Source organism: Vipera ursinii (genome assembly GCF_947247035.1).
Source record: "Vipera ursinii genome assembly, chromosome: 3".
Classification (NCBI taxonomy): Eukaryota; Metazoa; Chordata; class Lepidosauria; order Squamata; family Viperidae; genus Vipera; species Vipera ursinii.
Genome location: NC_139516.1, coordinates 113,166,824 through 113,186,770, shown reverse-complemented (window position 1 = coordinate 113,186,770; position 19,947 = coordinate 113,166,824). Strand labels below are relative to the sequence as shown.

Here is a 19,947-nt window from a genome sequence, read left to right as displayed (position 1 = left end):
GGAACAACCTGCCTCCAGAAGCGGTGAATGCTCCAACACTGGAAGTTTTTAAGAAGAGACTGGCCAGCCATTTGTCTGAAATGGTATAGGGTTTCCTGCCTGAGCAGGGGGTTGGACTAGATGACCTCCAAGGTCCCTTCCAACTTATTATTATTACTATTACTATATTATTATTATTATTATTATTATCATTATCATTATTATTATTATTATTATTATTATTATTATTATTATTATTATTATATAAAATGGGAATCGTGTCGGAGCAGGGAAGGCGGAAGGAAGGATAACGAGGAAGGGGCAGGGAGCCGCGATCCTGTTCCCGGGTTTAACTTTCGGGGCTCGATTCCGCAGGTCGTCCCGACAGCTACCCCCTTCCCACCCCTCCGTGACTGGATTCCAACCTGGCTAGCCGAGCGCGCCTTTGCACGGGCCCTGACGCGCCTGTGCGGTCGCCGTGATGTAGGCTGGGGCGGTTCCTCCGGCCGGCTTCGCTCCGCCGCTCAGTTCTCCTCCCTTCCACCACCACCCCCTCCCAACCTCCGCGGAATCGCCCTCGTCACACCGCCGCCTTCAGCCGGGAGAGAGGAACGGAAGAGGCGCGCCTGGCTCTTTTTTCCCTCCACGACGACAACAGCGGCGGCGGCGGCGGCAGCGACGACCTCCCGAGGGAGCGAGCTCTTGAGTGAGGGGCGACGGAGGCGAGGCTCCCTCTCCCGCCGGGGGGCCGCTGTCTTGTCCGGCGTGCGAAGCGGAGGCGGTGCGCTAAAAGAGAAAGGCGAAAAGGAAGCGTTACGAGTGAGTAAGAGCTCTCAGCGTGGACGCGCCGGCGGACTTTCGACGCCTTCGGAGGGTGGCTGGATCCGAGCGCCTTTTCGTCTATTCTGGCTCCAGCTCCGGAATTTAGGTTGCCCTTGTCCATCCAGATCTTGTTTTAAGGCAGGGGTCTTCAAACTTGGCCCTTTTATGACTTGTGGACTTCAACTCCCAGAATTCCTCAGCCAGGCTTGCCTGGCTGAGGAATTCTGGGAGTTGAAGTCCACAAGTCATAAAAGGGCCAAGTTTGAAGACCCCTGTTTTAAGGGGTGGAGGGCGGGAATCAGCGGACAGGCGTCGGGCGAAAGCAAACCCGTACACTTCGTGGAGAGAGTGGACGTCCTACCTCTCCTTCCCGAGAAGGGAGATCCAGCCGCCAGAAGGGAGCCCCGTCCCGAAATCTCTTCGGCCTTGGTAATTGCTGTCCGAAAAAAAAGCTGGGGTGGGCGACCTGAGGCCACAGCTCGAAGCGCGGGTGCTTGGGCGAAATGGAAGTTTTGGAGCTGCTTTACGCTCCTGGCGTGTCTTTCCCCCCCAAAAAAAAACCGAGAACTCGGTTGGGGATGGAGTGTGGCTTGCCCGGGGATGCTTGTCTTTCTGGCGGCTTTTAGCGAGTTAGGCTGCAAAACGCGGCGAATGAGAGCCGTGAGAAGGGAGGCGAGATTTACGGGGAGGGCAGAGTCGCGGCGTTGGGAAGGTGAAGTTGAGCTGTGTGTGCTCTTAGTGAGATAGGAAATGCGTGATGAGAGGAAGGATGTGGTTCAGGCCTTTTTTTCCATGCAAAAAGCAGTGGGGTTTAAAAAATTTTTTTTTAAAAAAAAAGATGGCTTGGTTAGAGAAATAAATGGATTTTCTTTAGTTATTACATTGAATATAATATAAAATTATATTCATTGCAAGGGATCCAGAGATGGAAGTTTTAATAAAATTCTCCTAACAACTCTGGGGTATTCTTAGTTGAGCTAACTGTGTAAAACTCTTCGTTTACAGACAGAGAAGTGAACATAAAAGCCAAGTTATAAAGTGGATCTAAATGCAGTATGAAAGACTTGTTAATTTTGCTTGGACTGAAATTTACATGTCTGTTAGCCTTGAAATTTATGAGAGGAAAGTCAGACTCCAATAGCAGGACTTTGCCAGTATTTCAGAGTGAATTTAATAGGCTTTAAAATAATAATAACCAATTGTCACCTTATTTGTATGCTTGCATTTAAAGACAAGTCTTAATAGCAAGTTTTAGAATTGGTCACGTTTTTTTTATAAAGACTCATTTTTCAGGCTACACATTGATTTATCAAATTAACCTAATTGAGTTTCCACAATACAATAAACTATAATTAGCCAACATAATTAGCAATACTCTCCTTGTGATAAAACATAAATGTCATGAAAGTAATCCTAAGAAATATATTTGAACCAGGCATTCTGAAAATGAATCTTGAGAAGTTGTAATACTGTAGATACTTTTATGATGAAGAGATAGGCAGTGTGGTGTAGTGGTTAAGGGACTGCCCTAGAAACCAGGGGGCTGAATACTAGGCTTCCCTTAGACATGAAAGCCTGCTGAGTGACTTTGAACCAGGCCAACCCACCTCACAGGATTGTTGTGAGGTGCATTCATCACCTTAAGTTGAGTGTGTGTGTGTGTGTGTGTGTATAGATATAAAAATCTAATAATTTAATAGGAACCTATATCCCTGATAATTTGGTTCTGAAGAACATTTATTAGAGCAAGTTTTCTAGTCTAACCGGTAGGATTTCGGGGAGTTACATTCCCAACACATTGAGAATTGCCAGGTTATAGAAGGCTATATTTAAAAGTTTCGTTGAACTGTTGAAAAGAAACAGGATTTATACTGTGGTGCAAAACTATGTGTGTTATGAATAGGAAAATCTACTGGAGCAGTTTTTCTACTATAAAGTAGAATGGAATTGGAATGCAATGGAATGGTTGTAAATTATTTTCTGGTTAAGGTTGAGTATTGGATATGCTTATAAAGCCTAATAAAGGTTAATTGAATGTGCTAGTTGAACATTAGAATGCTTGTTTCAAATAGAAGATTCATGCTTCATCTTTGATATATCTAGTAAATGATTTCCAGTCATAGGCTTGAAAATGCTCCATCTAAGACTTTGAAGAACCATATGAGGATGGGTAGCATTGAACTGACTGGCTCAAATGTTCATTCAGTGTAATGAATACGTAATATATGTACATTTATGTCTTCTGCCAAAAGTGTTGAACTTCATTTGTTACATACTCAGGTTGTGTGGCATGCTTTCAGTGTTTGAAGTTTATTTTTAGTAAGTTAACTTTAAGCAAATGTACTACTACCAAAATGTATAAATAAGATTTAAAATATGTAGCAGGTTTGTAGTTCATAATATATAAGAATTTATTACTGGTGACGTGGATCCAGAATAAAACATGTCCTGTCCTGTGATAGGTTAAAGTCCAGTGTGTACTGGGATGTTTCCAATCTGTAGCAGTCTATTTTTTAGAGTAACCTTTGCCATCTGTAATAGCAATCACTACCCTCATCTACATTTTTTTTTTAAAATATTGCATAAGACCTAAAAAACCTATTTCAAAAACTTCATGTTATTACTTCACTGATTTATAATTCTCTGATAATTCATAATAGATTATCAAAACAGATCAGTTTCAGTGGGAAAATAAAAATACCTGAATTGATTTGAGGTATTTTTTTAAACCAAATACCTCTGTGTTATGGAGAGTTTATATATTAGAGATCTTTTAGCATAGAGGAAATGTCTTAATGCTCTAAAATCCTGAACACTGATATTTTACACTGATACACTGCAAGGAAGTTCTTGTGGTAATTATTCTATAATATTAGGTATGTTCACCGCCTTAAATTAAATATAAAAAGATAGGATATAAGATATATATTATCGATATATATTATCAACTTATGAAAGAAGATAATACAGACTGATTATAAACAATGACATAATAAAGTCACCAAAATGATTCACTGGAGCATCTGGAAAAAAAAGACACAATAATAATAAAAATTGGTGGGAACATAGAATTGAAAAAGTAGCCGAAAATGAGTAGGTTAAAATATTGTGGTATTTCTGATAAGATATTATTGGTTCATAACACACCAGGTATAACTGGTTGAAAAGATGAAAGTATGAATAATTGATGTGACAATATTAGGGGACAGTAGAATAGAAGACGTGGAGAAGATCAGAGTATCAAGATCTGAAATTTGAAATTCAAAGATTATGGCATAAACAAGTAGTTGTCTAAATCTTGTATGCATTTTGCTGAGTGTTATACCCTTTAAACTTAACACATTCTGAGTAAACATAGACTAGAGTCAGTTGAAGCAACCTTCAACTATTGCAAAATTAACATTTTTCCTGAACTATTTTCCCTGCTTCTTAGGAAGAGAAATTCCTTACAACTTTTCATTTTTTATTAGCTTTACGTTTTTATGTGATTATTTTCCTATGATTTCAGTATTAGTGATATTGAAAAATAGTACATTCCTGTAAAATTTCTACTTTGGAATATAATATTTATGTCTGAAAAACATGCATAGAATTGTCCTGTTCTTTACTATACTGTATATACCGGTAAATTATTATATGAGTTTTTCAAAATATACTATTATTTCTCCTATATATTTTATGTAAGGAATAGAGTTAGAACTAACAGAGGGAAGGAATTGAAGGTTGTGTATGATGGAAAGAAAGGGTGTAGAAGTAGGAATTAAGATTGTGGAAGGGAAGGGTGGTGGGCCTAGAGTACAAAAATGGAGGTAAAATTGTTTAATTAGTAGCCATTATTTTATCCTAAGTATCTGAAGGAACAGACTGATTTGGAAACTTAAAATTTCCCCTTCTTTCTTTATAGAATGTGAATTATGGATCCCCCAAAGAAAGCATAGGTCCTACCTAATTTACCAGAAAATAAGTTTGCATATAGTTGTTTTTCCCCAGAAACACACTGTAGTAGTATGGCTTTCAGATTTGGTCAGAAACAACACAATGCTAATCTTTAATAAGCAGAAGGTCGTTTTTCTTATACTTTGAATGTCAGCAAGGTGTATGTAGCTCTCAACTGATGTTTTCTTATTTAAGTGGTGAATACCAACAATTCATATGATGCTTCTATCACTTCAGCCTAACAAATTTGTGAAAATTCTCACAAAGGACAACATGATAACAAAGCAGCACACTTTCCATTTTGTCTATCTCAGAAAGAGAACCAACATTTTTTCCAAAATTGTTCATTATGTTGGAAAGACACAAGAAAGAGGCACTGAAGGTTTGAATTCTGTCTATAAATAGAGTTTGTGGTTGAAACTCCAGTTACTAGCATTCTTTTATTATAGTTTACAATTTTCGACAGTAAAAATAAATTACCAGGTGTTTTTGTATTCCAGTCCTGTCTTGCCTGCTGAAGCCTGACAGAATGTCTTTACACACATGAACAGAGAGACTAGTTTGAACCCCTGGTTCACAAGGACAGGCTCAGTTGGAACATGAGATATGAAAATATGACAAGCCGAAGATGATGTAAAATTGTCAGAGTGGAAATTTTTTAAAAATGCATATTTTAGGAATAGATGAACTTAGGGTGTAATGAAGCATTTCAGTCCTGATAATTAGAGAGTTTACTATCTGTGCCTGAGACCACAGAAAGAAATAGAAATGAGGGCTATATCTCAATAAATAACAAGATCATGTCATTAGAATTAGTTAATATAAAGTGAACATCACTGTTTACTATAAAACATTGATAAATCATTTTGCAAATTGCAAGAGGTGCTAAGTGCAATATCAAGGAAGGACATTGTATTGTTAATGGGCTTCCAAGTGGTAATATATGACAGATGAACATTTAAAGAGTGAAAATTATAAATTATAAATTCAAAGTTGGTCGCTTATAGTATTGTGGACTGTAAGAAGAGCCAGCCAGTCAGTCCTGGGCCCAATGGCTGAGAGGCCTTTCGGATAATGGGCAGCAAATACAAATTTACATATTCTACCTATGTGCATGGATGATTTAGAAAAAAAAGTACAATGCTTAATGAACTTAAAGGAAATAGAGAAAAAAGGGATATGTTGAATGGCTAAGATCAGAGGCTAATGGAATGTACTTGAAAAATCTTCAAGTAGGGGGTCCTAAACATTTTGGTTTGAAATGTTCTGACTGTGAAACCACTATTTCAGATATAAAGCATGTGTCAAGGTTCTGACTGACGAACCCAACTGAGCAAGCACCATCGAGACTATCCGATCTCTTAATGCAAAACTTTTATTGAGTACATCATTTTGGCACAAATGAAGCAAAACCAGCTCTGGCTATTTCCTGCGCAATCCACTATAGTTAAAATACAGAATTCTCCCTCCCTCTCGTAGTGCAGATCATATAGTCCAATCAAGTGCCAATATATTGTTATGAGAAAGTGTCTGTGTTTGCAAACATCTGCTGAAATGTCCTTGGTTCATACGGGTTAACTTCTTGTTGTCTGGAGCCTGCATTCCATTTCCCCCTTCCCTCCCCCCAATGAGTTGGCAAGCTAAGAAGCAATAATGGTGGCAACATCATACATACATACATACATACATACATACATACATACATGCATACATACATACATACATACATACGCTTGGAGCTTGACACAGTGTTGCTTCAAGTATTTAGGAAGCTTTAAACATGTGTTCCAAATTCTAAACATTCAGTTTTGAAGAACACTTGAAACATTAGATGTTCCTTACAATGGATTATCTTCCAAACATTTATACAGGAGTAATTTTAAGTACAACCTTTTGCACAACTCTGACTATAGCTTACTGAAGAAGACATCAGGTTGATGGGCATTGACTTACATAGTCAGCAGGAATCTAGCCTGGCTTTTAAATTATGCTTATTTAATTATGATAATTAAATTTGCATAATTAATATGCCTGATTTTTCATGTTTAAGACAACACTGGCAATGTTTTAAAATTTACTATCTGAATATATATTGAGCCTTTAATATTGTGACAAAATGAAGTTACATTTTTGTTTGAAAATTTATTGATTTCATTTTTCTACTCTTTCAAAAGCAAAGATATCTGTCTTTGAGATAGCAGAGAATGCAGCAATTTGCATCTTTTTTGTTATTAGTTTGATGGCAGGTATCATATTTTATAAGATGATTCTCTCCCACATGCCCTAGTGACATTTGGGATTATGAAAACGATTCAAGAGCAGTGACATGGGGGGGGGGAGAAAAGCCACTGGTGAGGAAGTACAGAATGGTGGGATGAAGCATATAACTGGATGGTCAGTATAAGTTCCTGGGTGGCAGTAGCTCAATTTTGAACCAAGTTATCTCCTTCCCCACCCCAGGTTGTCATGGAAGTCTGAGATAGTTGAGCATGATGGTGGGAACGGGATGGGGGGTGGAATGGTTCCTCCTCACCATGTTGTGTGATAGGGAAATTTTCAAAATCACTTGGAAGAAGATGCAGTGACATCCTTGTCTTTTAAAAAAAGCAGCTCTTGGGGGAAGCTCTGGAAAGTAATCAAGACAGCCAGGAAACAGCGAAAAGTTGTACTGTTGCTTTGACTGTTTGGTTTGATAAATTAAAACATCAGCAAGGCAAGAGAAATGTGTGTCTAATCTTTAAAATGTTAGGATACTTGTTGCCTCCTATGATTGGAATCCATAAACATGAGATGGAAATGTGTGGGATTGAATCTTGGCTAAGGAGGAAGGAGAGAAGTATTAAAAACCTGGGCTGCAGAGACCCAACATTTAATCACTACTAAGGCTAACAATTACCAAAGTATGCTCAAGTAGTGTGGACTGAGATTGCTTAAAAACAAGACAAAACATTTTATTTGTATCCTGCTGTTATTATTTTTACAAATAACTTAGGCGGCGAACATATCCAATACACCTTCTTCCTCCTATTTTCCCCACCACAACCCTGTGAGATGGATTGAGCTGAGAGAGAGTGATTGCCCCAAAGTCACCCAGGTGTCTTTCGTGGCTAAGGTGGGACTAGAACTCCTGGTTTTCCACACTTTATATCATCAACTGTGGCCTTTCTCTGGATCATAAAGCTTTACTGGGCATTTGTCACCTCTTGAGTATTACAGTGCATTCTAAAGACCAGCTGGATTCTTCAGCTGGTGCAACAAGGGTTGTCCTCCTCCGTTACAGAAGAAAACCCAATTAGCAGAGATAAATAAACTCAAGTACAGTTTTAACAAACTGTCATATCCTTGACTGCATATAACCAAGAATCACCTAATGAAAAATCAGCTATCAGTAAAGTGTTATCAAATTACTAAAAGACTTTATCACACTTGTCTCATTTTCCACAAAATAAGATTTTATTATTTCAATAATAATAGTAATTGGAAAAATATATACTGTATTTTACAATGGCATAAGTCGGTATCTTTTTCCTAAAACATTCTACTTAATTTGCAAGGGTTTGTGCCATTGTATGAGTCAGTGAATCATTGTGAATGGAATAATGCATGGTAATAGTATTTGAGAGCCAATTTGGTATATAGCCAGTTAAGGCACCAGGCCTCCTAGTTCTAGTCCCATCTATTCCCAAAGCCAACTGGGTAACCTTGTGACAGTTATGGAAGCAAACCATGACAAACCACTTCTGAAATGTTGCCAGGAAAAGTGCAGAGATTTATTCAGGCAGTTGCCAGGAATCAGTACTGACTTGAAGGTGTGCAATTGTGTGCACCCACCCACAAGAGCACATAGATATCTACCTCCTCATTGGAACACTTCTCTATCGGGTGTTTTCCATCATTATTTGAGCCTCTCCGCTGGTGTCTTTGGACGATAGCAATTTGTATTAAATTTCTGCCCTGCCAGTTAAACACAATTCTCTTTTAAGTACAGTAATTAGAAATAATTTGTATTCATAGCTTAGGGGGAAATACAAGTGTTGCAGCCATTTTCTAGTTCAGCAATTTTCTGATTCTAACTGGCTGACTAACTTGTGCTCAAGGTGATAGAGAGTGAGCAGTCTGTTGAGATATTATTAGGCACCTTGGAGATAAAAACATTTGGTCTAAGAATAGAATTTGGAAGTGTAGATTTAAAAGTGAGATCTCTCTTTGGACCTCGACTGCTCTCAGGAGAATAATAAATGGGGAATGAAGTAAGACAGCAAAGCCCCATCCGTGGGATGCAGGCAGCACACAAAAACCATGCACTTTCCGGACCATGGAAAAACTTTTCTCCACGGAACCGGTCCCTGATGACCAAAACGTTTGGGGACCTCTGAAGTAAGAGATTATGTAGAAAGGAGATCAGAAAGAGAAGTCAGCTAGGTTGTGATTCTGTGATGTTCTTCACTGTCTTTGGTTCATGGCTTGTCTATTAAACACATAAATTATGCTCTTGTAGTCCTCAGGAACTAATTAAAAAGTGCCATATTCTTTTGCAAGTCCTAGTTCCCACAAGTGAGCTAACATAATAAGTAAATCGCATTAGAAAAAAATAGAATAGTGAAAATAGTGAAAGTATTAAAATTATGGCAATGCCCCACCCAAAAAATAAAAAGTAAAGCACAAAAATATTTTATACATAAAAATATCATTTAAAACATTTTATTATCTTAAACTAATTAAGAAAAAAAGAAAAAATATCTCCCTTTATTAGTTTTCTTTATTAAAAAACATCGAGTGAATGCCTAAAACTTGGTCCTATGCAGGGCTTTTTTTCTCATAGAACGCTCAGAACGGCATTCCGGCACCTTTTTTTTTGCAGAAAAAAACCTCCCTCTATTGGCTTTAGGAGTAGGCAATCTTGGCCCTTTTTTATGACTCATGGACTTCAACTCCCAGAAATCTTGAGCCAGCCACGCTGAGGGGAAAGAGAGAGGTTTCCAAGCTGAGCCATGCTGGCTCAGGAATTCTGGGAATTGAAGTCCTTGAGTCATAAAAGAGCCAAGATTGCCTACCCTGCACTAGAGGAGGACATTTAAATTATTTACAAGGTTACTTCTTTAGGAACTAAACTTTTAGAATCTAAAACAGCTAATTCAAAAAAGCCAACAGAAAAGAACCTCACATTTTTCATCTGCTTCTTTGGAAGGTAAAATTAGATAACAAAATAATCTATTTCCTATGTTAACATCTTTACAATGAAATCAATAAAGATAACAGGAAAGAAATGAGAAACATTTTTCTCAATGTAATATGTCTAATTTAGCTGATGCTAGAAAAAAATAGTATCTTTTGTACACTCTTGAAAACTATTTTGAATCTATAACCATCTATTACAACTAAACACTAAATTAAACAATTCTTAAGAATGAAATATTCTTAATTTGGACTTTACTTTTACTGTTTGGACTGTTGTGTGTTTTGAAAAATAGATTATTTAGAATCTAGTTATGTTGCACTTCAGTCTTTTAATAATTAACCTAGTATATACATAACAATATATGATGTTTTCCATGGTGAGCTTAACATCAATAACATTTATTAAAAAGGCTAAAATAATTTCTGGTAGTATCTGTACATTAAAATTTTGTTCAGTCACAATCTTTCACTTTTCACATTCTGGACAAGCATTGGTCATGTATCCTAGCAAAAGATGTTACATATGTGCATAAGTGTAGTCGGTAGCATATGTCTTTTTAAAAATATCAAACATGCAAAGAAACAAAAATAAGTCCAAAATATCTGTATTACATCCAGAAATGCCAACTTTGCAACCAGTATTTCTCATCCATAACTATGTTACCCTAAGGATACCTGCATACATGCAAATGCTTCTCTGGGATCAGTAATGCAGCAGGGATTGCTTTTTCCTTCCAGTAACAGATTGCTGGGAAATACCAAACATGGCCTTGAGAATTCCAATGTTTGTTACAGATTTTTCTGGATGCGGTTGGAAAGAGGCTGTTTGGCACCGGAGACCACTGCCATGAGGAACACAGCTCTGGGTCGGGGTTCGGAGCAGCTCCGGGTGGGGGCTTAGCACGGGCCATGGCGTGGCAACTGTGGGGAGGGGAATCCCCAAGGCAGCTGTGGGGAGGGGAATCCCCGCGGCATGTGGCTCCGAGCCGCTGGGACAGGGGTGCAAAGGATGGGCGGCGACGCCGTAGCAAAACACCGGCATCGCTCCCAGTGACAACAACTCTTTCCGGCACCTTTTTTTTTTTTTTTTTTTTAGAAAAAAAGCACTGGTCCTATGAATAAAACAACTCCAAACATTGTTGGAAAGTTTTTCTTTACACTTTGTTGGAAGGGGAAAATGACAAAAACAGTTCCAATGTCGACAGATCATGTAGTCAACGATCCATTGTTACAAATCAGTTATAGAGTTGTTGTTCTTATAATGTTTAATACTGTAATTATTTTGTCCATCTCCCAGGCATGAAAAGCCCATCATTCTTGATTTCTTAATACATTCCAAGTTCTGGGGATATAGTACTTATGATTCACTTAACAACTGCAGTGATTTGCTTAACAACTGAGCCAAAAATAGTTTTAAAATTGGGTGTAATTCACTTAACAATCCCCTGGCTTAGAAACAGAAATTCTGGTCCAAATTATGCTTATACACAAAAGATTGTCAATATACAGTGGGAAAAAGAGTTTATTAACACCTTTAGAATTATCCATAATTTGATTTTAATCTTAATCCTATAAGCAGGTAAAGAGATTGAGCAAACTACACTCAAACCAATATACCATGTCACGTTTTTTATTGAACATATTGAGCCAGTGATCACACTATCTGATGGAATTCCACAAGGCTTTAGATTTGGTAGCTGCTGGTACATGTTTTAGCACAGGCACATCAAACTCACGACATCACATGATGTCGCGCAACATATCACAACTTTTTCCCCATTGCCAGCAATGGGATGGGCGCAGTTTCAGCGTGACGCATCCGGCCTGTGGGCTGACAGTTTGACATGCCTCTTTTAGCAGCAATAAATTCAGTTAAATGTTTCCTGAATTTGTTGATCAGTCCTGCACATTGGTTTGGGGAAATTTTGGTGCATTCATCTTTAAGATATTTTTGAGCTGTCTTGTATGTATTACTTGCTTCAGTCTTGCCACAACATTTTAGTTGGGCTAAGGTCAGAACATTCCAAAACATGAAATGTCTTTTGCTTCAGCCATTTGGTTATAAATTTACTTGTTAGTTCTCGTGTTACCTTACTCACATTTATTTAAGCTTCAGCTCACAAATACCTTGACATTCTCCTATGGAATTTGCTGACAGAATCCAGACTGTGTTGTTCCCTCAATGATTAGGAGTTCTCTAGATCCTGAGGCAAATTGCCCTGCTTTTTCTGGAACATTGTTTTATTTTCTTCAGATGCAATATTGAATAATACTGGGAAATTCCTCTTTGTCTCCTCTGTCTATAGACAGTAGCTGGCTGCACCAACTAGTGGCAATCAGAAAGTTTAATACGTTTGTTGGAAAACAACAGTTTTATTCTAGGTAATTTTGCCATGCATAGCACTCTTGTTCAATAGATAGATAGATAGATAGATAGATAGATAGATAGATAGATAGATAGATAGATAGATAGATAGACAGACAGACAGACAGAGACAGACAGACAGACACCTTTTTAATCTCTCTGGATGTTAAGAAGGATTTAGACAGTGGCTTCATATCTTGTATTATATCTAGGTCAATTAAAAGAAGCATAGAGCATCTGCTATTTTTAATCCAAATGTATAACATTTTCATTGCTTTATAAGGAGAACTACATTTAATATTCACTCCCAAACATATTTATACAGTTGATGCTCTTTAACCACTTGTTTGGTTGAAGCATGTCACACAATCAGTAAATTTGTTGTACTGTAAATGTACTATAGTGTGTATTTTAAACAAATACTGTAAATGTACTATAGTGTGTATTTTAAACATTTTATAAAGATTTTGTAACTTGCAATGATTTACTAGACTATTTTGTAATTTATAATATAGTAAAATAACTGAATTTTTAATCAATCACTATTAATAAATCAGATAGCTATTGGTGCTCATCTGAATTTTAAAACCGCTGCTTGGAAGAACAACTATATATTTAAAATTGTAAATAAAGAGAGAGTACTAAGTGTACGATCTACTAAACTGTGAGATCACCAAATAATGATTGTAGATGTTTTATGAACTTCTTAAATCTCTGTATTCCATAAAGTATGATGTGTTGGTTTTCCCATTTCTCTTCAAATATTGTAGTTTGGATACTATAAAATTATAACTTGTAGAAGACTATGATCTAAAAACATTTAGTAACAAAAAGATGCATATATTGCATATGACAACTAATTGGAAGTAATTTTGCTGTTAGTTTTAATTTTTGTGGCAAAAAGAATTAGAATTTAGAATTTTGAAATGGATTTCATTTTGCTGACGGAGTTTTATTTGATGACTAGAAAGAATAGGTCAGTGATAGCGAACCTTTTAGAGACCAAGTGCCCAAACTGCAACCCAAACCCCACTTATTTATCGTTGGGTGCTGGGTGGGCGTGGCCCACTGGGTGGGCATGGCTGCAGTGGTCATGGCAGACTAGGTGGTCATGGCCAAGGTGGGCATGGCCACCTCGATGTTGCTTGTGGGGAGGGACGCCTGTGGGGGCTGGGCATGGTTGGGGGAGATCCAGGGGGTCTCTGGCAAGTGGGACGTGGCCAGGAGGCTCATCCTGCGGGGTGAGGCGAGGCAGGGGGCAGGGCAAGGGTGCCATTTCCATTCAGCATTTCTTGCAGACGTCTCATGACCCAAACCCGGTAACATCAGCAGTGCCAGAAGAGAATGGGGTTTGTGGAGTGGAGGAGAAGGAAAGAAGAGGAGGAGGAGGGCGGTTGTGGGTTCCTTGGTCCTCTCTGAGCTTTGTGGCTTTTTTGTAGACATCTCATGACCCAAACTAGGTAACATCATTAGTTCACTTATTATCCCAGTTTGGGTCCTGAAACATCTGCAAGAAAACCACCATCCTTAGAGACAGCCCCCCCCCCCAGGGCCCTTCATTTTAACTGTGAGCCAGAAATATTCTCCTTGAGTGACATTCTGGACCGTCTCAGGGCAGAAGAACCTGCCTGGCAGGACCTCATTCCTCTTTCCCATGGGCCACATCCCAATGTCCCCATCCTTCCTCCACCATTTCCTGGACCCTAAAGGCCAATGGAGTTTCTCTCAACCACCAGCACTGGCACTCCTGGTTCCTCCGAGCTGCTCCACCACCTCCAGCTTTGCCTACCTCTCAGGGCTTCACTGCCACCCCTGTTTGTGAATCGGGATGCTCCTCCAAAGGCCGACTGCATCCTCCCTCCTGGCGGCTCCCCCGACCTTTCATTGCCTCAGCTCCACACAACCCCTCACAACCCCGAAATAACCTCCCAGGAGCAAATTCTCCTTTTTTCTCGCTCACCTAGACTGCCCCTTACTAATAACTCACCCTTCGCCCGCTCACCTCAGACCCATAACCGGTGCCCCACTCCAGCAGCCCTACTCCAAACGCCGGCGGGGCTGGGTCCCTTGGCGATGGTGGGGGTGATGTTGAGGGCTGGCGGCACCAGTTTCCTTTTGGCTGGCATGGTGGCAGCAGCAGCTGTGGCGGAGGCTGGGCCTCGCGTTCCATAGTGCCTATGTCTATTTTCTGGAAATGATCATTTGGAAATATCTCAATTATGTGAAAAATTATGTGAAGGTATTTATTGAAGTTTAAGACATACTGTTTGCTTGTGGAATCGTCATACTATACTGATGTTTTCCTATATTTTTTGTTATAGATGTTTCCAGATGAAGAACAACAAATAACCCAAACTATGGAAAAGATAGTGAAAGATTTTGACAAAGGCCCACAACAAAGTATTTCTGATTTTGTAGATTTGAGTGGTAGTTGCCAACAATCTTTTGAAGAGGTTTCTATGAACCAAAGCTCTATGCATCTTCCATTTGATTCTCCCATCACAGGTTTGTTTGTTTATTAGATTTGTGTACCTTCAATCCCATCTGGAGATGACTCTTAAGCATTAGCAAAAATATTTTGTGAATTTTGTAGATACTGAAGATATTTAGGAAAACATGAAAACATTCATGATGCGTGTTCTTATTCCTATAATGATTGCTGAATTTTACATTTATTTATTTTAACATTCATGTTCATGTTTTAAGAAGCAGAAATATTAGGAGGGAAGCTGCTTTTTAACATATTTGCAGATAGTTGTCAGTACCTTTAAAATTACAGGTAGTTTTTGAGATAGAACCGTAATGGGATGTACCCATTATAGTTGCATGTTGTGACAGCCATTAAGTGAAGCATCTCACTTGATTATTCCCTCCATCCCTGCTCTCTCCAATATAATAATTAAATGAAAGTACAGGTCATTTAATAGAGCATGGGCTGCCTAGAGATGGGGGAGAGTCCTGGAAGACTAGCACAGGTCAGCCTGCCCAGGCTTTCCCAAGCCCCCCCCCCCCCATTCCCTGAGAGCCCCATGCTTTGATTCCTACCCCTTGGATCCCCACAGGCCTTTTCCCACTGCCACTGAGTCCTCTCAAGTCTTAGGCTTGATTCCCACTCCACCAGCCAAACATCCTCCTCTCCTCTTTTTCTGATCACTTCATTGTGTAGCCGTATGGTGTGATTCCAGAAGTGGCAGCAATATTTACAACTACCAGAATGCAATTTGCCCCCTGGATCCATGACAGCTGTTTCCAAAATTGTGCCATCCAGCTGAGCACAAAGTGACTTGTTCCAGTGTTATGGAAGGTTTTGGAGCTCTTCAGAAGTTAAGTGAGGAAGAGTGTGTGGGGCTTGGTGGGATGGGAGTCAGACCTAAAGCTAGCCGTGAGTCATTCGGAGAGGGAAATGTTTGCAGAGACCCAGTGTGGGTGGTGGGTTGGAGTTGAAGATAGGTGGGGTGGTGCTGCAGCATCCTTGCAATTGATCGTAAGGGCAAATGAATGTGGGGGCATTGCAGCGGCTGTAACTATGATTTTGTCATTATGAGTGGCACTTTGCAATGAATATGGTCTAATTGTGGAATTGTGTTCTGTTTCAGAATCTTCATTGCAGACGTCTCATTCTCTCACTGTACCTTCAGAAGAGGATAGTGTATTATTCAACAAACTGTTGTACCTTGGATGTATGAAGGTTTCTGCTCCCCGCAATGAAGCAGAGGCCTTGTGTGCCATGGCAACTTTGAAAAACTCAAATCATTCTCCATCTCCTGTAACTCTTTATGTACCAAATATTCCAGATGGTTCTGTTAGGTGAGCTGGATGTTTCTATTGAGTGTGTGCAAGGTATCCAAACGACTAAGAACAGGACAGGAATGGATTCCTGCTTCCTCTTGTAGGAGCTTCAAGTTGCTCAGTAGAATTCTTTGTTTTGTGTTTTGAAGACCATATCTAATTCTCATCTTTCTTTCAAGTTCCTCAAATATTGCCTCAAATATGGAAGTTTGTTTTACTGTGAAATACAGTATAGTATCACTTGATGGATTTGACACTGTATTGGACAAAACTACAAAGGACAGGGTTATCAATAACGTGTCTTGATGACATTATGTCATCTACAGTTGCAAGAAAAAGTATGTGAACCCTTTGGGATTATGTGGTTTTTTGCATGAATTGGCCATAAAATGCGCTCTAAACGTCATGTAAGTCACAACAATAGAAAAACACAGTCTGCTTAAAATAATACTGCACAAACATTAGCTGTTGTCATGTTTTAATTGAAGATAAAATGGAAACATTCACAGTGCAGGATGGAAAAAGTATGTGAACCTTTGGACTTAATAACTGGTTGACCCTCCTTTGGCAGCAATAACCTCAACCAAACGTTTCCTGTAGTTGCAGATCAGACCTGCACAACGATCTGGAGTAATTTTGGACCACTCCTCTGCACAAAACTGTTTCAGTGTAGCAATATTCTTGGGATATCTGGTGTGAATCGCTCTCTTAAGTTCATGCCACAGCATTTCAATCGGGTTGAGGTCAGGACTCTGACTGGGCCACTCCAGAACGTGTATTCTGTTCTGTTGAAGCCATTGTTTTGTTGAATTACTTGTATGCTTTGGGTCATTGTCCTGTTGCATCACCCATCCTCTGCGGAGCTCCAGTGGCGGACAGATGGTCATACGTTTTCCTGCAAAATGTCCTGATAAACTCTGGAATACATTTTCCCATCAATGACAACAATCCGCCCAGGCCCTGAGGCAGCAAAACAGCCCCAAACCATGATGCTCCCTCCGCCATGTTTTACTTTGGGGATGAGGTTTTGATGTTGCTGTGCTGTGCCATTTTTTCTCCACACATAGTGTTGTGTGTTTTTCCCAGACAACTCAATTTTGGTTTCATCTGTCCACAGTATATTTTGCCAGTAATGCTGTGGAACATCCAGGTGCTCTTTTGCAAACTTCAAACATGGACAGATGAAACCAAAATTGAGTTGTCTGGGAAAAACACACAACACTATGTGTGGAGAAAAAATGGCACAGCACAGCAACATCAAAACCTCATCCCCAAAGTAAAACATGGCGGAGGGAGCATCATGGTTTGGGGCTGCTTTGCTGCCTCAGGGCCTGGACGGATTGTTGTCATTGATGGGAAAATGTATTCCAGAGTTTATCAGGACATTTTGCAGGAAAACGTACGACCATCTGTCCGCCACTGGAGCTCCGCAGAGGATGGGTGATGCAACAGGACAATGACCCAAAGCATACAAGTAATTCAACAAAACAATGGCTTCAACAGAACAGAATACACGTTCTGGAGTGGCCCAGTCAGAGTCCTGACCTCAACCCGATTGAAATGCTGTGGCATGACCTTAAGAGAGCGATTCACACCAGATATCCCAAGAATATTGCTACACTGAAACAGTTTTGTGCAGAGGAGTGGTCCAAAATTACTCCAGATCGTTGTGCAGGTCTGATCTGCAACTACAGGAAACGTTTGGTTGAGATTATTGCTGCCAAAGGAGAGTCAACCAGTTATTAAGTCCAAAGGTTCACATACTTTTTCCATCCTGCACTGTGAATGTTTCCATCTTATCTTCAATTAAAACATGACAACAGCTAATGTTTGTGTAGTATTATTTTAAGCAGACTGTGTTTTTCTATTGTTGTGACTTACATGACGTTTAGAGCGCATTTTATGGCCAATTCATGCAAAAAACCACATAATCCCAAAGGGTTCACATACTTTTTCTTGCAACTGTACTCAGTTGTAGACTATGTTATATATGTTAGATACAAGTTGCTGCCAGGAGAGCTAGATCTCTTTTTTGCCATTCTAGTCTTAGTGTGACGTGCTGGATTTTATGGGGCTTTTGGCTTTTCCAGTAAAAGTTTACTTTCTGCTAATGTACTAGCAGAAATTAAACAGGAAAATCACACATGCTGGAGGATGGTTCTGTATTATTTCCCTGATAAATCTCAGGGGGTACTGTGGTGTCAAAAATTGAAGGAAAGGAATTACGTTCCTCTTTTTTTCCTTTTTTCTTTCTCTTCTGTATATTTTATTCACATACATACATACATACATACATACATACATATATATATGACAAATCTTATTTCCTGTTTCAGCCTAACCCAAGGCCATCTACAGGCAGTAGCCACAGCAGTGGCAGCTCATATTTGTATAAATTTATATACATATGTGAGGCATAATGTATATATTCTAAAACAATTGTGGTAAAGGTTAATATCTTGCCTTCAAATGTACATGAAATATTTTCAGTGAAATTAATGGAGATTTCAGCTGTGTTGTTTGTATACCCTAGCATCTCACCAGTCAATATAGTTACGATGTCTTGAAATTTCACAGATTATAATTCTTAATTATATATTTTAAATTTTGTCCTTAGTTGTATCCAAACAACCTGTAGTTTTAGCAAGTAGTTGAAGCATAAAAGAAAAGGAAGAAAATGGGTGAAGAAAGAAAATAAAAGTAAAAATAGTATAATGTGAAAATGCTGAAATGTATGTCAAAGAAAGCAGTTGTGATGAAATTGTGAATATTCAGATACTGTTAAGAATTTCTACGTATAATAAATATGATCTCCATTGAACTAAATTCTATTCAGAATAAAAGTGATAAAATGAACAACAACATATGTATTGTCATGTGATTGAAAACATAACATATTACAGTATTGTGAAATTTAATAACATTTAAATATTTAAATTGCAATATATCTTTTTGTGGACACTTTAAGCATTTTCCAGAGTGGATAGATATCAAAAATAGCAAAGAAATTATTATTTCGTACAGGATTACAAAGGTTTTTCAATTTTCTTCAATTTTCACTTCATTTAGAATAATAGATCAGTCCAGCAGTACAGAAATTGCTTCTTTCCCAATCTACAAAGTATTGTTCTGTGTCCGTGGGCAAAATGGGACTTTGGAATGTGACTGTTTTGCGTTTACTGAGAGTTACTCTGGCACTGAGGAGTTTCAAATTCATGTCTTCTCTTGTGAAATTAAAGAGGCAGTAAGTAGAAACCATGATTATTGTTTTTTTTCGGAAAGCAACAATTGAAATAATAAGTTATGGATGGGATAGTCTGATTCACTAGACTGTTGTATCTCTTTGCAGAAAGTGAGCAAAGCTGCTTATTTTTAAAAACACTTATATGACCATCCCACTTATGTAACATAAACTTGAGCAGCTCACAACCATAATGAAAACTAAACAAGAATAAACCAAAACCAGGCATCTCAACTAACACTGTAATACATCTACCAGTTGCGACCCTATCTGGACCGAGATGCCCTACGCACAGTCACTCATGCGCTCGTGACCTCCCGTTTAGACTACTGCAACGCTCTCTACGTGGGGCTGCCCTTGAGGACCACTCGGAGGCTTCAGCTGGTGCAGAATGCGGCCGTGCGAGTTGTGATGGGGGTCTCCCGATACTCCCATGTAACACCTCTACTCCGCGAGCTGCATTGGCTCCCGGTTGGCCTCCGGGTGAGATTCAAGGTGCTGGTGATGACCTATAAAGCCCTAAATGGCTTGGGTCCGGGATATCTGAGGGAACACCTGCTGCCGGCATCAAGTTCCCTTCGTCCAGTGCGCTCCCCCAAGGAGGGTCTTCTCAGGGTGCCACCGGTAAGAGATTGCC

The 19,947-nt window shown here is 39.2% G+C and overlaps 1 protein-coding gene across 3 annotated transcripts in view; it reads left to right on the top strand.

Moving 5' to 3' along the window:
* Nucleotides 1-589: 589 nt before the first annotated feature.
* Nucleotides 590-19,947, top strand: part of RABGAP1L (RAB GTPase activating protein 1 like) — a gene marked incomplete at its 5' end in the record, with an annotated part of 182,714 nt that continues 163,356 nt past the window's right edge. For 2 of the 3 annotated variants that reach the window (XM_083359445.1, XM_083359447.1), the window contains 4 exons: nucleotides 590-798; nucleotides 14,602-14,785; nucleotides 15,877-16,087; nucleotides 19,139-19,313. In XM_083359445.1, coding sequence (XP_083215571.1) covers nucleotides 14,602-14,785; nucleotides 15,877-16,087; nucleotides 19,139-19,313 — 570 coding nt within the window. Of the gene's footprint in view, nucleotides 799-14,601; nucleotides 14,786-15,446; nucleotides 15,609-15,876; nucleotides 16,088-19,138; nucleotides 19,314-19,947 lie in introns of those variants that run through there. The other variant, XM_083359446.1, reaches the window with a different exon arrangement.